Source organism: Staurois parvus, unplaced genomic scaffold (assembly GCF_062004578.1).
Source record: "Staurois parvus isolate SC_StPar_1 unplaced genomic scaffold, SC_StPar_1.0 ptg000334l, whole genome shotgun sequence".
Lineage (NCBI taxonomy): Eukaryota > Metazoa > Chordata > Amphibia > Anura > Ranidae > Staurois > Staurois parvus.
The window spans coordinates 6140895-6157508 of NW_028318130.1; the positions used below are offsets into that span (position 1 = coordinate 6140895).

The 16614-nt window shown below is 44.4% G+C and overlaps 1 protein-coding gene across 1 annotated transcript in view; it reads right to left on the bottom strand.

Annotated features, from left to right (window-relative positions):
• The window catches only part of HPGD (15-hydroxyprostaglandin dehydrogenase), a 118609-nt gene extending 102608 nt beyond the window's left edge, over nucleotides 1-16001 (bottom strand). The window contains exon 1 of the mRNA XM_089684043.1: nucleotides 15627-16001. Within this exon, the coding sequence (XP_089540169.1) occupies nucleotides 15627-15719 (93 nt within the window). The 5' untranslated portion in view covers nucleotides 15720-16001. The remainder of the gene's footprint in view (nucleotides 1-15626) is intronic.
• Between the last annotated feature and the right edge of the window lie 613 nt (nucleotides 16002-16614).

A 16614-nucleotide genomic window follows, 5' to 3' on the forward strand; every position in this document is an offset into this window, starting at 1 on the left:
GAAAGATCTTGTAATGACGGATTTTCTCCGTACCTCTTCATGGTACATTTCTCATTAAGCTAATCTTTAAAGTAGTATGTAGCTTCATACCTCCCTTAAAGCAACATTAGAACCTTTTGGTATTTATTTAATGACATAGTGCAAAGGTCACTGGAGTTCAATAAACCACACCAACCATAGAACAATGAGGGGAATTTATCAAAACTGGAGCAGCCAGAAAATGGAGTAGCTGTACACAGCAACTAATCGGCTTCTTCTGCTTGTTCAGTTAAGCTTTGAAAATTAAAGATAGACGTTGATTGGTTGCAATGCACAGCTATTCCAGATTCTGCCCACTTCAGTTTTGAAATATTCCCCTCAATGTATCCTACAGTGGTACTACTACACTTAAAAGAGAAGTAGGGAATATTTTATCTTTTTAAATCATTCTTACCTAGGTGAATGCAGCATCGGTCTGATGCTACATTTTTCCCCAGCCTGGATCTAAGTGTGAGAACTCAGCGATCACATGACTGCTAATTGCTGAGTTCTCACAGCCACTCTGTGACTGTCAGTTACCACTGTCTGCTCTGCTGTGGAGGGGGAGGGAGCGGCTGGCTCAGGCTCTCAAAGGCTCACTGAGAGGCTGAGCCAGATGTTGCTCCAGACTACTTTTCCCATCTGGACTTTTTCCACATCCTGAGTGATGTCAGCCAACAGTGAGCTTCAGCCCGTTGTCAGCTGAAAATGGGTCACAGAAGTGCAGAACGAACTTTGCCTGTACTTCTCCTTTAACATATTTCATTCTTACACTTATTTTGCATTATCTATAAAGGCTGCCATATTACATTGCACATCGTGTATTATAGAGTTCAAAATTTCATTAACAACAGTCCCTGTACCCTAAAGCCGCATTTACGCTTGAGCCAAGCGTCTTTGGTCGTTTTGCAGGCTTTTTTTGGGGGGGATTTATAATTTTTGCAGGTGTCTGAGGCTTGATGGGGTTTTTTTAACCAATGGAAAGCTAATTACAGGGAATAAAAATGGGAATTTGTTTTCTCAAACATGTTTTAGATGCTCTCATTGAAGTCTACTGGAGCCCAAAACGCTTGAAGCTAAAAGCTTGTAGCTCAAATAATTGAAAACCATGGCATTTTGTATGTTCAGTGTTTTGGAGCTTTAAACTTCGAGCTACAAAATGCTTACATATGAATGGGACCTAAAGGAGCTCACAATCCAATAAAAAAAGATGAAATGTTCTAGAAAGTATTATGTAACTATGTTTGTTTATTCATACCATTTGCATATTGCTATGGCAGTGTTGATAGGTTATTTTGTGGAAGAAGTAGACAGGTTTTGCTGTTATCCAGCACCTCAGAACATTTTGATAACATCTCTTTGATAACCTAAGCTACTTATAGCCATCTGCCAATGGGATAGGCTTGACAGTAAGAGCAGGTGCATAGGAAATTTGAGAGAGATTATTTGTTATAGGAGATGAGGTTTACTATCAATCAACTCTAAAGTTCTTATATTAAAAAATGTAATATCTACCCACTTCCCTATTAGCTAACATGTACAGTCTATATGTAGTAATTTAATTTAATATTTTGGCTCAATACAACAGGATCGCTGACACCAGTTCTTGATTTGCTCGGTAAAATGATAAAATTATATTGCTGATTCTGAACTTTATACCTGAACTGAATAACTTTATAACTGGATGACATTTGTCCCCGCATGTAGTAAAACATTTGCAAGGTAAGCTACAGATTCAGATTTCCTTCTCTTCATTATGCAGATACTACTGCACATTTTGCTGTTATTCTAATGAAATCTACAAAAAATGAAAATAATGAGCCTGATTTGCTAAAGTTAAAGCACACCTAAAAACAAAAATATAAATATATAATTTATATAAATATAAATTTAATATGTTGCAGATTTTTCCTTTATTTTCACCTGATATTTCTGTAAACTTTTTGTCCCTGGGTGGTTATGCTCACTCACTCCACTCTATGTATGGAAGGGACAATAGCTGTCAACCAATCTGGACTTCAAATATGTCTACCTTTATTCTTCTCCAATACATGGGGGATGGAGAGAATTAAGCTGACCATGCATGGTTTGAAATTTAGCCGGTCCACCAGGTACCGACCAAGATTCGATCCATGTATGGCAAGGCTGATTTACACAAGTTGATCCATCAGTCGACTTGGATACAACCAATCTGTCAGATTTTTTACATTCAATTACGACCAGTGGCTACAGCCAATAGCAGTAATCATTGTGTTCTGCAGGCTGGAAAGGCTCCCTGCACCCCCCCTCCTCGCCAGTAGATCACAATAAAGCTGTCAAGAGATTTTCTTTCCACCATTCCACTGGTGGAAAGGAAGAAAATAAAGTAATTTATGGGCTGCTTTACAGTTTATAGAATGAAAATAAGACTGTTTTATGCTTCCAGATCAGCTCACAGGAAGCTACAAGGACACTGCATTTCAAGACAAGATGAACCGGTAGTTTCTATACTTGCTCAAAATGTGCTTAACCAGAAAAAAATTCCTAAGCCACCACATCTAGGGAATGTTATCCATTCGACCTCATGCACACTGGCCTCGGGCTGTACGATGTAAAATTTGGTTTTTTTTTCCTGCCTCGGAGCTACAGGTGCTGGGTACAGCTTCCCACAGAAATCAATGGCTGTATGTAGCAGTATGCAGGTATACACCTGTACTTTTCTAAACATGTGCATGTGTACAGACGTACGACCCTGGATACAGACTGTCTGCATTCAGGGGTATACATCTGAGTATTTACACAAGTTACAGTGTAGCCCCAGGTGTAGCAGCATAAGGCCATTGTTTTCTATGGGTAGCTGTAATCAGTACCAGCCAAAGAAATACACTCAGTTTTATGTCATATGGTTTCAGGCCCCTGTGTGCATGTGGCCTGATGCCCACTATGCCAGGGTAGTGGTACATTTTACTTCCCCTTTATTGGAACGTACGTTCTAGTTCATTGTGGTCATTTAGCTTTCTATTAGGCAAAACATTGTGGAATTCAGCTTATGTTGACCATAAACAGCATGCATGTTGAACAGACCCTGTGCGACAGACCCTTCTCATTTCCATTAAGACCCTTCTCTTTTTCATTGACCACTTGGTAACCGTTCTATAGCCGAATGACGGCTACGGCATGGTTACCCAGTTCTGTGAGGGCGTCATATGACGTCCTCCCAGAATGCGCCCTCCTGGGAGCCCCCAGTGGCGCGCACCCGGCAATCTCCATGATCGCTGTGTCCTATAGACACAGCTGATCACGTGATGAGGTAAAAGGCCAATCAAAGCGGCATTTTAACACGTGATCAGCTGTGTCCAATGACACAGCAGATCACAGAGTAAATACTGTTGCCTGTTTTTGGCAGCACTTTCCTCACACTGTCACAGCGTGAGGAAAGTACTACCAATAACCGGCAGGTGTCACAGAACAGATCAGCACTGATCATCAGGGCACTGAAAATCCCAATACATATAAATTAATTGGTTTATGTGAAAATTATAGCATTTACAAATAGCGGTATATATACTGAGATTTTTTTTTTATTTTTACTAGTAATGGCGGTGATCAGCGGACATTCTGACACTGGGGGGAACTGACTTGGTGTCACTGACATCCCCAGTGACACCAATACAGTGATCAGTGCTAAAAAAAAAGCACTGACACTGTACTAATGGCACTGGGCAGGAAGGGGTTAATATGAGGGGCGATCAAAGGGTTAACTGTGTGCTGGGAGTGTTTTATTAGGAGGCCATGTCAGTGTACTTCACTGTAATCACACTGCTCTGGATGGCTGTGCTGTACACAGTCATCCAGAGCAGTGTGCCCAAGCTAACAGGGAGGATAACTGTTAGTAAACAAAACAGTCCTCCTCACCGGGTGCCGTGAGTGATTATCGGCTTGGACCCAGTGATTGACAGCCATGGCCGCGAATGGTGGTGTGGGTAGGGCGTGCCCCCTACCTGAAAATGAAAAATCACATATACATACGTGATTTTGCGCACCGTGCCACCCTGTAGCAGCATTTCTGCTATAAGGTGGACAGGAAGCAGTTAATAATACATTGTGCAATGAGCCTTGACATACAGCTGTCCTGCAAATATATACATATATATATATATATTTATATAAAAGGTCCACGAGATGCAATAGCAAGTGATAGGAAAATCTCTACAAAGTGAGGGGAATTCCCCTCTTAGATCAGCATCCCCATTAGATGATCTTCACTCTGTTTTGGTTATAACTCTTTAACTGACAATTGCACGGTCATGCAACGTTGTACATAAATGAAATTTATGCCCTTCTTTTCCCAGAAGTAGAGCTTTCTTTTGACAGTATTTGATCACTTGTGCATTTTTATTTCTTGCACTATAAACAAAAAAATACAGACAATTTTGAAAAGAAAACAATATTTTTGACATTTTGCTATAAAACATATCCAATAAAATTTTTTAAAAATAAAATGTCTTCACAAATTTAGGCCAGAATGTATTCTGCTACATGTCCTTGCTTAAAAAAATCCCAATAAGTGTCAAATAATTAGTTTATGTGAAAGTTATAGCGTCTACAAATGGCGGTATATACTGGAATTTTTCTTTTTCTTTTACTAGTAATGGCAGCGAACAGTGACTTATTGCAGGACTGCGCAAAATCACCTCCAGTGACTCTAATACAGTGATCAGTGATAATAAAAAGCACTGTCACTGTACTAATGACATTGGGCAGGAAGGGAAAAACATCTGGGGTGATCAAAGGGTTAACAGTGTGCTGTGTGTGTTTTACTGTTTTACTATGTAGGCAAGCTGCTTTGTATTGCTCTGCTGTGCAGAGCAATACAAAGCAGCATGTTCATGCTGACAGGGGAGAGATTTGTGTTGTTTACATACAGACCTCTCCCCTGTCAGCTCTGCCGACAATCACCAAGTGCCGGCCGAGAATTGGCAGCTGGGACCTGGTAATTGATATGCCGTGGAGCCAATAGCAGCACAGGTTGAGAGTGCGCGCACGGACCCCCTACTTGGAAATGCAAAATCACATGATTTTGCGCATCCCTGCGGCCCTATGGCAGTACTTCTGCGATAGAGTGGTTGGGAAGTGGTTACGCTGCAAAAGGCATCCATATCAGGTTGTACGCATGCCACAGGTATGATGCTTTGCTTCGTGCACATGGCAAAATGTATGCCCTTGTTGTGCTGGGTGGCCAGTACCTCTACTGAACATGACCCATTCAAGTTAATAATCACAACTGTCCTGCAACTTTGTGCAATGTATGTGGCACGATAGTGTGGGCTTATAGGTTTAAAACAGGTGCTGAGAAGGCAACATACCACCGGGGCGGATTGCATATTTGAAGGGCGGCATGGGCTGTCACAAGTGTAAACAAACTGTGATACCTAGGCAGGAACATCTATAAGAAGTCGTATTGTTCCTAATAGTTATATAGGACACACCAGAGTAGGGTGTAGATATTTCTAAATGTTTATGTAGAATTTCTCAATACCAAGTTAAAAATACTTGTGGGTGCTGGGGTGTGTGTGCAGGAATATGAAAACATACAGCGGAAACATGAAAAAACAGGGAGATGGCAATGCAAATAGACAGAGAAGAAGCCTGGGTACGTCTGAATAAATACCTACTATATATATATATATATATATATATATATATATCAGACTAGAGAAACGCATCATGTCAGCACTAAAATTAAATGTGGCAGAATCCACCGGCTTAAATAGGAGGACAAAGCAATCATCAATTCAGAGACCAGCTATACTGTAATTCATTAGTAAGGCACAAAGCAGATGCTTTTCAGTACTACAGAGTGGTTGTATTATTATTTCAGGTACTTGTATAGCACCGTCAATTTATGCAGCACTTTTACATATATATTGTACATTCACATCAGTCCCTAACCCTCAAGGGGTGTACAATCTAAGGTCCCTAACTCACATTCATACACATACTAGGGACAATTTAGACAGGAACCAATTAACCTACAAGCATGTCTTTGGAGTGTGGGAGGAGACAGAGTACCCAGAGGAAACCCATGCAGGCACAGGAAGAACATGCAAACTTTAGGCAGGTGATGCCATGGTTGGGATTTGAACCAATGACTCTAGTATTGGCAGGCAGAAGTGCTAACCATTTAGCCATTATGCTGCCTCCAACTCAGTGATGTACTAAGGGAGGGTGTGGGGGTGTCATATGTCTGTACTGGTGGGGGTTCTTAACTGGGGGGGGGGTCTATATTGAAGGGGTTCTGTGTTGGAGGAAAGAGTGTGTGTAATGAGGAGCTGGACGGGGAATTAGAAAAATATTGAGGGGTAGTCTGTACTGAGAGGTTTGTGCTGACGGGGGAAGTTTATCTGTACTGAGGCATCTATGCTGGGGGGGGGGGGGGTAGTCAGTGGTAAGTCTGTGCTGGGGGTTTAATCTACATTGAGGTGTCTGTGCTGGAGGGGGGGTCAGTATGTGCTGAGGGTTGGGGGAGTCTGTACTGAGAGCTTTGTGCTAGAAGGGGGTATTTAGGTAACATCTGTACTGTTGGGGATATGGGCTTGGGGGGTGGGGATTATCCTGGGAAAAGGAGGTCATTTTGGTTGTACTTTGTAAAGTGGCTTGTGCGTTACATACTCCTGACCTCTGCACTATAGACACAAATTTATCAAAACTGGATAAATTGCCCCCAGTACTGTGTTTTACATTTCATACTCCTGACTACTGCACTCTCAGTACATTACATTCTTCATTGAAGAATATGTAAACCCAACATTTCATATTCCTGATATGTGCCTGCTGTACCATGTACAAAAAAAGTATCCTGTTCTCTTTGTATTACTTCCTTTGTGTGAAATATCTGGTGTTCATGCCAGTCCATTTGCTTTCCCAATAAAAACTGACCACCCAAGGCATGAGAGCACAATGTGCTGGCTTTGCTTCGAGCTAATCCACTGTTCAGGTTTGGGCTGACGCGCCTTCCCCTGCACAGCCATTCACTGGGAAGATCAACATGCTACTGTTTCTCCTCCCTTTATGCAGAAGAGAACAAAGTATATGTGATCACTTATATGTACACAGCAGAGAAATACACAGCAGCATGTTTTCCTAGTAAAACACAGCACACAGTAAAACACACACAGCACACAGTTAACCCTTTCATCGCCCCAGATGTTAACCCCTTCCTGCCCAGTGTCATTAGTACAGTGTCAGTATTTTTTATTAGCACTGTTCACTGTATTAGTGTCATTGGGATGTCAGTTGCAGTTAGTCAGTATCCCCCCCCCCAGTGTCAGAATGCCCGCCGCCGTCCCGCAGTCCCGCTATAAGTCGCTAATTGCCGCCATTATTAGTATAGGCAAAAAATTCCAGTATATATGCCACCATTTGTAGACGCTATAACTTTCACATAAACCAATTAATTTATTGGGATTTTTGTTTTAGCAAAGACATGTAGCAGAATAAATTTTGGCCTAAATTTATATTGTTTTTTCTTTAAATTGTCAGTCTTTTTTTTAAAGTGCAAAAATGAAAAAACGCACTATTTGTGGGGAAAAAAAGGACATAAATTTAATTCATGTACAGCATTGCATGATCGCGCAATTGTCAGTTAAACTATCGCCATATCGCAAAAAATGGCCTGGTCAGGAAGGGGGGTAAGTGGCTAAACAAGTGGGTTGATGACTTTTTAGATCAGTTGTGTGCAGAAGTATATATAGTTGAGCTGTTTCTATTTTATTCAAATGAATGTGCTAAATGTGCTCTGCTATAGGGTAAAAATCTAATACTGTCAGCCCCCCCCCATATATTTACCTGAACAAGATCTCGATCCAGCACTGTGTCGCAGAGCTGCAGCACTGCTCATTTTCTTCCTCCTCACTGGACTCAGTGAGAGCTGAGAGAGCCATTGACTACTGCTGCTGTCATTCAAATCCAATACTGAGGGGCGGGGCCGAGCACTGTGTGTCAATGGACAAACAGTGCGCGACTTGGGATCGAGCTCGCACATGTGCCACCATAGGAAGTGGCTTCTTATGGTGGCTCTCACAGAAGAGGAGGAGCCCATAGCACCAGTAGAGGACCCCAGAAAAGGAGAATAGGGGCTGCTATGTGCAAAACCATTTCACAGAGCCAGAAAGTATGACGTTTGTTATTTAAAAAGAAATAGCCCTTTACCATCGCTTTAAAGAATATTTTGTGAGTGAAAAGACTGTCAGGCAGCACAGTGGCTAAATGGTTAGCACTTCCACCTGGAAGTACTAGGGTCATTGGTTTGAATCCCAGCCATGGCACCACCTGCCTGGAGTTTGCATGTTCTGCCTCTGTGGGTTTCCTCTGGGTACTCCGGTTTCCTCCCACACTCCAAAGACACGCTGGTAGGTTAATTGGCTCCTCTCTAAGTCGGCCCTAGTATGTGTATGTATGAAAGTGAGTTAGAGACCTTAGATTGTACGCCCCTTGAGGGTTAGGGACTGATGTGAATGCACAATATATATGTAAAAGAACTGCGTAAACTGACAGCGCTATATAAGTAAAAGGAGGGTTTTATTCAACTATGTCCTTTTAGCCTGGGCTCACACATATGAACAGCACCACATTCCTGTGCAAATCACGTGATTTGTGTGTGGTGCGATTGGAGCCATACATTTTGTATGACTCTAATCGCACCGCACCCACACCAAAAAGGTGCAGGACCATTTTTTGGGCCCGCACTAGAATTAAATTGCATGGGTATTGACACCTATGCGATCTGATCCTCACATCGTACCGCGTTTTGCGGACCGCTTTCAGGGTGTCGTTAACATACACACCCGCAGCGGTTCGCATGAATGGGGCGCGATTCTGATGCGCACTGAAAATGCTGCAAATTCTGCACCACATCAGTGTGAACCAGGGCTTAAGCCTCTCCTACTGTTAGAGCAGGTACATAAAATACCGTTTCGCCCGAAAATAAGACCTACCCAAAAAATAAGACCTAGTACTATTTTTGGGAATTGCTGAAGTATAAGACCTACCCTGAAAATAAGACCTAGTTGTGATCAGCTGTTCCACCACCTCTGGCACTGGCCCTGTGTACACCAATATCTATTGTCTCATTTATTTATTTCAGGTACTTATATAGCACCGTCAATTTACGCAGCTCTTTACATATATATATATATATATTGTAAATTCACATCAGTCCCTAACCCTCAAGGGGTGCACAATCTAAGGTCCCTAACTCACATTCATACATACACATACTAGGGACAATTTAGACAGATCCAATTAACCTACCTGCATGTCTTTGGAGTGTGGGAGGAAACCGGAGTACCCAGAGGAAACCCACGCAGGCACAGGGAGAACATGCAAACTCCAGGCAGGTGGTGCTGTGGTATAAACACAGAAGCATGGCTTTTGTGTTTGCAAGTGACAATCCCTCTTGTAAGTAACAGCACCATCTGCCCCCACATGAATGGGGTGCGATTCTGATGCGGTGCAGAATTTGCACAGAAAACACTGCAAATTCCGCACCGCATCAGTGTGAACCAGGGCTAAGTCTCAGTGATTGCAAGTGTCTGCTCCCTCTAGTTACTGATCAACAATTCTCTATTTATAACACAATACCGATGATGCAGCAATCACACAAATATGTGAAGTTCACATTACTATAAGTAAATGCTATAAAAATAACTCAAAATGTGTGTTCCCATTTGTTTTCCTTTTGATGGGCACTGTGGCTCTCAGATTTCTTAGATATGCCTCCTAGCCTACTCTCAGGCGGTGCCTGTCAACTGCATATCTCAACAACTAATACATCCTACATGTCCCAAAGCCAAACACAGTTTGTATGACTGATATCCTTCTGTTTAAATATGGATTAGTTCTAATGTGATGTATACATTGTGTTTTTTTATAACTATAATTTTGATTGAGGCTCACTGCTTCAAAGAATACTCATAAGCTACCAATAGGGTACTGCTGTAGTAAATCGTAACAAATAGTTTCTAACTACTCATTTAAATGCAATACATACCCACCCTTATTTTAGTGATATTTACCTTTCTCATTTGAATCATACTCGCCCCTTAAACAATCTTAAAACTGAAGATAAATCTGCTTATATTTTTCCTTCTTTTTTTCATTGCTTATCCTATTTTAGAATCAGTGACATCATCACTGGTCTCTGTGCTTCTCTATGCAATACAGGCAGATCATGATTGGTGGTAAGATTGCTAATTGTTGTACATCACAGCACATCAAATGTCTTGGTAGCTGAGTGTAAGTTTGGAGGAGTAGGTGTTTCTAGGCAGACCCTAGCAGGATAAAAGTAAAAAGTCCGCACCAAGACACCTCAAAAATAAAAAAGTTTATAGCTTTATTTTATCCATTGAATAAAAAAAGAAATCAATAACTGTAAATATTGATGCGTTTCAGCCTCCTACATAGGCCATAGTCATAATAAAATAACAATTTGAGAACAAGTCTTAGGCTAGGTTCACACCTATGCAGGTTGCGTTTGAGCCATTTCTGCATTGCGTTTTGTACCTGCGTTTTTGGTGTGTTTTGCCATGTTTTTGATGCGTTTTGCATTTTTTTCATTTTTTATTTCTCTTGTTGCTAGGCAGATTTAAAATGCATGAAAAACACATGAAAAAAAGAGGCAAAAATGCATTAAAAATGCAGCAAAAACGCAATACATGCTTTTCTGCATCATTTCTATTGAAGTCTATAGAACTAAAAAAAAAAAAAGTCCCTGACCCTTTCCAAAAAACGCACCGGGGTGAAAACGCAAAGATGTGAACATGTCCCATAGGAAATCATGTTAAATGGACTGTACTGTGTTTCTGCAAAACTCTGTAGAAAACGCTTAGGTGTGAACCTAGGGCAAAATGTTCTGATTAACAGGTGTGAAAGGAAGGAGAGGGCAGAGCAATCATAGGGATAGGTGAATTAACCCTTCCAGAAAGCTGTACACTTTTTGTCTTTGAGATGTCTTGGTGCTGGATTTTTACTTTTACATTGATCCTTAGACACTAAAGCACTGCGTGAATCCCAGCACAAATGTCTCTATCTCATCCTGTTGATTGCCATGGGAAGCTGGGGTTCTAGCACTATTCCAATCATTCTATAGACTCTAGCAGGACCCTGAGTAATGCTTACATGTGATGCTGAGCATCCATATTTGAAATAAGTGATGTCCAATGTTCATTGGGGTTGACCAGATCTGGGGAGTGGTGGTGGGTGGACCAGAGCTGGGGAGGGAAGAATAGATGATGCTAGGTGTCCTACAGCCAAGAAATGAGGTGGGCTGGATCTAACTTGAAGCAGCTTCTAAGGCACACTGTGAAAAGCTCACAGTGTGCAGAGAAATTGGCAGCAGAAGGAGCTTGTAGAGCTGTGCAAGTCCAAGCTAGGACTAAAATTCAGCTTAGACCAATGTAAGTATGTCATACTTAATGGACTACTGGTGAAGTTGGAACTCACTGTAGTAGTTACCACAGTGATCACCACAATCTTCTGTGCCGAGCACCTTCCCACTGCACACTGACCATGGAGGGCTCTTGCTTGGCACTGCCGCCATTCACAGAAAGCCTTGTACTTTTTTTTTACAAGGAGTACTCTGATTACGTGAGGTCAAGAGGCGGAGTGTCAACATCACACATTCCTCCTCATCCAATCAGAGGACACTTTGTATTCATTAAAAAAAAATACAAGGTGGTCTGTGAATGGTGGAAGTGCTGAGTGAGCACCCCCTCTGTGGACTGCAAGCAGAAGGGCAGTCGCTTGGCATAGGACAAGGAAGATAGTGGCAATCCAATGTAATGCAATAAATCCCATACCTGGAATTCAGCTTAAAAGTGATAGTAAACAGCCACAAACATAAATAAAAATCGTCCCCTCTGCAGGTTTAAGTCATAATGTACTAGTATGCACCGCATATGGGCACATTATGACAGACTTAACTGTACACTGAGCCCTCTAGAGCAGTACTATCATGGCTGCGTGGCACTTCCATCTTCATCCGGTCTTCCTTCCAGGTTCATGGGCTCTGGCTCTCTGAATGGCCGGGAGCCCTGACCATGGTGCAGTACTCTGCGTATTATGGCACAACGTATGCCCTGAATGCAGAGTGTCACTGTGCATACACGGGTGGCAGCAACAGCTACTGCCATGATGAATATTGGTATATAAAAGGTATACTTTTAGGAGGTATTCATTGTCCATACAGGTAAACCTGATGAAACGCTGACCTGCAGGTACAAGTTAAACAACAGAGTTTACTACTACTTTAAGGTTTATTTCTATTACAGATGTTTGTGCACATTGTGTTCCATTGATGTCAGGCGGTAAACTTATAATATGTGTAATATGAAAGAGAGACAGACAGACAGAAAAAAGAGGAGAGACAGAGAAACACAAAGAGAGAGACAAGGAGGGGGAGGGGAGATAAACATTGAAAGAAAAAGAGACAAAGAGACAGACAGAGAGAGGGGGAGGGGGAAGAAAGACAGAAAAAATAGAGAGACAGAAAAAGAAAGACAGAAAGAAAGAAAGAAAGAGAGAAAGCAATCGAAAAAGTTAAAGAAGACAGGAACAAAGGAATTGAGAGGCAGAGAGAAAGAGAGAGAGGGAGACAGACAAAGAGAGAGAGAGAGAGAGAGACATAGAAAAAGAGAGAAAGCAAGAGAAAGTGAAAGAAATAGGGAAAGAAGAAGGGAGGGAGAAAAGGGGGGGGGCAGAGAGATGGAGAAAGAGAGAAAGTGAAAGGCAGAGAGAGAGAAAGAGAAAAGAGGAAGAGAGAGGGGGGGAAAAGTGACAGGGAAGAGAGAAACAGAGAGAGAGACAGAGAGAGAAAACAAGAGAAAGTGAAATGGGGAAAGAGGAAAGGAGAGGATGACAGAGAGAAAAGGGGGGGGGGGGCAGAGAGAAGGAGAAAAAGAGAGGGGAAGTGAAAGACAGAGAGAGAGAAAAAGAGAGGAATTGAGAGAGGGAGAGGGAGAGAGAGAGAGAGAGAGAGAGAGAGAGGGGGGGGGGAGAAGGAGAGGCAGAGAGAGGGGGGAGAAGGAGAGAGAGAGGAAGAGAGGGAAAGACAGAAAGAGAGAGGCAGAACGAGGAAGAGAGAGGCAGAACGAGGAAGATAGAGAGAAGGAGAGAGACAGAGGGAGAGGGAGAGGGGGGAGAGAGGGAGAGAGAGAGAGGAAGAAGGAGGAAGAAGGAGGAAGAAGGAGAGAGAGAAGAAGAGGCAGAGAGGGAGGGGAGAGAGAGAGGAAGAGAGGGGAAGGTGGAAAGAGAGAGGCAGAACGGGGAAGAGAGAGAGCGAGAGAGAGGAGGGAGAGAGGGGGAAAGAGAGAGAGAGAAGGAGGGAGAAGGAGAGATAGAGAAGGGGAGGCAGAGAGAGGGGGAGAGAAGAAGAGAAGGGGGGGAAGACAGAAAAAGAAAGAGAAAAAGATAGACTGTGAGAGAGAGGTAGAGAGGGAAAGATAGAAATAGAGAGGCAGAACGGGGAAGAGAGAGAGAGAAGAGAGAAATAAGTGACAGGAGAGAGAGAGAAACAGGCAGACAGAGAGAGACAGACAGACAGACAGACAGAGAAAACAAGAGAAAGTGAAAGAAATAGGGAAAGAGGAAAGGAGAGAATGACAGAGAGAAAAAACAAGGGGGGCAGAGAGATGGAGAAAGAGAGAGGAAGAGAGAGAGAGAGAGGGGGGGGGGGGTGGAGAGGGGGGAGGGGTGACAGGAGAGAGAGAGGGGGGGGTGACAGGAGAGAGAAGAGAAAGGGAGAAAGAGAGATGAAGAGAGGGAAAGGTGGCAGAGAGAGAGGGAAAAGAAAGAAAGAAAGAAAGAAAGAAAGAAAGAAAGAAAGAAAGAAAGAAAGAAAAGGAAAGAAATGGAAAGAAAGAGTGTGTTTAGTCAGATCTGTCCAAGTAGTAAGGAATACAATTATAAATCGGTATGACATTGTAATTAATGTAATATAAATACATTTGATCAGATTCAGTAAAACGAGTTTCCATGTACAATACTGATGTGATCTGTGTTCCCATGGACAGAAAAGCTCCCATAGATGAACACAGTATTCCAGCAGTACTTGCCGGGACCCACAGCAGCATAGTATTGTTAGCCAGCAGTCCCGGGGACTCTGCTCTCTGTACACCCCTGGATGGGAGATCAGGGCTCTGTCCCGGTGACCCTGCTCCCCCCCGGATGGGAGTTCAGGGCTCTGTCCCGGTGACCCTGCTCTCTGTACACCCATGGATGGGAGTTCAGGACTCTGTCCCGGTGACCCTGCTCCCCCCATGGATTGGAGTTCAGGACTCTGTCCCGGGGACTCTGCTCTCTGTACACCCATGGATAGGAGCGCAGGGCTCTGTCCCGGGGACTCTGCTCTCTGTACACCCCTGGATGGGAGCGCAGGACTCTGTCCCGGTGACCCTGCTCCCCCCATGGATGGGAGCGCAGGGCTCTGTCCCGGGGACTCTGCTCTCTGTACACCCATGGATGGGAGCGCAGGGCTCTGTCCCGGGGACTCTGCTCTCTGTACACCCATGGATGGGAGCGCAGGGCTCTGTCCCGGGGACTCTGCTCTCTGTACACCCCTGGATGGGAGATCAGGGCTCTGTCCCGGTGACCCTGCTCCCCCCCGGATGGGAGTTCAGGGCTCTGTCCCGGTGACCCTGCTCTCTGTACACCCATGGATGGGAGTTCAGGACTCTGTCCCGGTGACCCTGCTCCCCCCATGGATTGGAGTTCAGGACTCTGTCCCGGGGACTCTGCTCTCTGTACACCCATGGATAGGAGCGCAGGGCTCTGTCCCGGGGACTCTGCTCTCTGTACACCCCTGGATGGGAGCGCAGGACTCTGTCCCGGTGACCCTGCTCCCCCCATGGATGGGAGCGCAGGGCTCTGTCCCGGGGACTCTGCTCTCTGTACACCCATGGATGGGAGCGCAGGGCTCTGTCCCGGGGACTCTGCTCTCTGTACACCCATGGATGGGAGCGCAGGGCTCTGTCCCGGGGACTCTGCTCTCTGTACACCCCTGGATGGGAGCGCAGGGCTCTGTCCCGGGGACTCTGCTCTCTGTACACCCCTGGATGGGAGCGCAGGGCTCTGTCCCGGTGACCCTGCTCCCCCCATGGATGGGAGCGCAGGACTCTGTCCCGGGGACTCTGCTCTCTGTACACCCCTGGATGGGAGCGCAGGGCTCTGTCCCGGGGACTCTGCTCTCTGTACACCCCTCGATGGGAGCGCAGGGCTCTGTCCCGGGGACTCTGCTCTCTGTACACCCCTCGATGGGAGCGCAGGACTCTGTCCCGGGGACTCTGCTCTCTGTACACCCCTCGATGGGAGCGCAGGGCTCTGTTCCGGGGACTCTGCTCTCTATACACCCATGGATGGGAGCGCAGGACTCTGTTCCGGGGACTCTGCTCTCTATACACCCATGGATGGGAGCGCAGGGCTCTGTGTTCAGCGATCTCCATGCACTCAGCAGAGGATCGCTATGACAGACAAGTTTTCCAGAGCACGCCGCTCACTGAGCCCATGAGGACTAGGAGTACGGTGACGGTGACGGTGACGGTGTAGCAGCAGAATCAACATGTAGGTGAACTTACATTGGCTCCCTTGTGAAGAAGTTCCTCCACCATGGCTCTCCCAATCCCCTGGGCAGCTCCAGTGACCAGTGCCACCTTTCCATTGGCATACATGGTGGTGTCAGTGCTGGCAGTGCTCCGTACAGCGGTGCCTGTCGTCCTCCTCTCCTGGACTGTGCTGTGTGCTATCTCTCTCCTCTCCTTCGATCTGTCTAGGAGTGGGCGGGCACAGTGCTGCTTCTAGGTAACCTGGATCCGTGTCACTTACCTGCCCTTTAACTCTTTCCACTCATCTCTTCCCCACTCCCACCCTCCTCTATGTATATATCGCCTTTCCTCTAGTATATCAATCATCGCACATTATCTGCTATTTCCTCAGCTTCTGCTCTGCTTTGCTCTGGCTTTGGATCTAGGATTCAGTCTCTCGTCTCCCAAATTATTATTTCAGCAGTGACAGCCAAGACAGAACTGTGCCAACTTTACTCATCACAGCAGAGCCAGAAGGATTCAGAAGATATTCCAATTCCTAGGGCTGCTTTTTATGGTGACTATGTATCAATATACACTGATCAGCCATAACTTTATGACCACTGAGAGATTAAAGTGATTCTAAAGGCATCTTTTTCTTGCTAGGACTAGTTTTGTGGATTGGGTTCTCTGTTCTTCTGCCTGGAATCTGACAACAACCTCAACCCATCTGAGTCTGACACATCAAGTCATGCAAATGTATACTGCTCTGCTACTGGGAGCGCAAATTAAAATACCCTGCACACAATGAAGGTTTAGTGTAAAAAAGTAAACATCAGACTAGTTAGTGATAAATGAAGCCAGTACATTGTCACAGGTTTCAATAAATACTAGTATGTACAAAGCATTAGGTCAGTCATGGTTCACTAGACAATGGGGTTGATTTACTAAAGGTAAATAGGCTGTGCACTCTAAGTGCACTTGAAAATGCACTAAAAAGTGCAGTTGCTGTAGATCTGAGGGGAACATACAAGGAAAATTA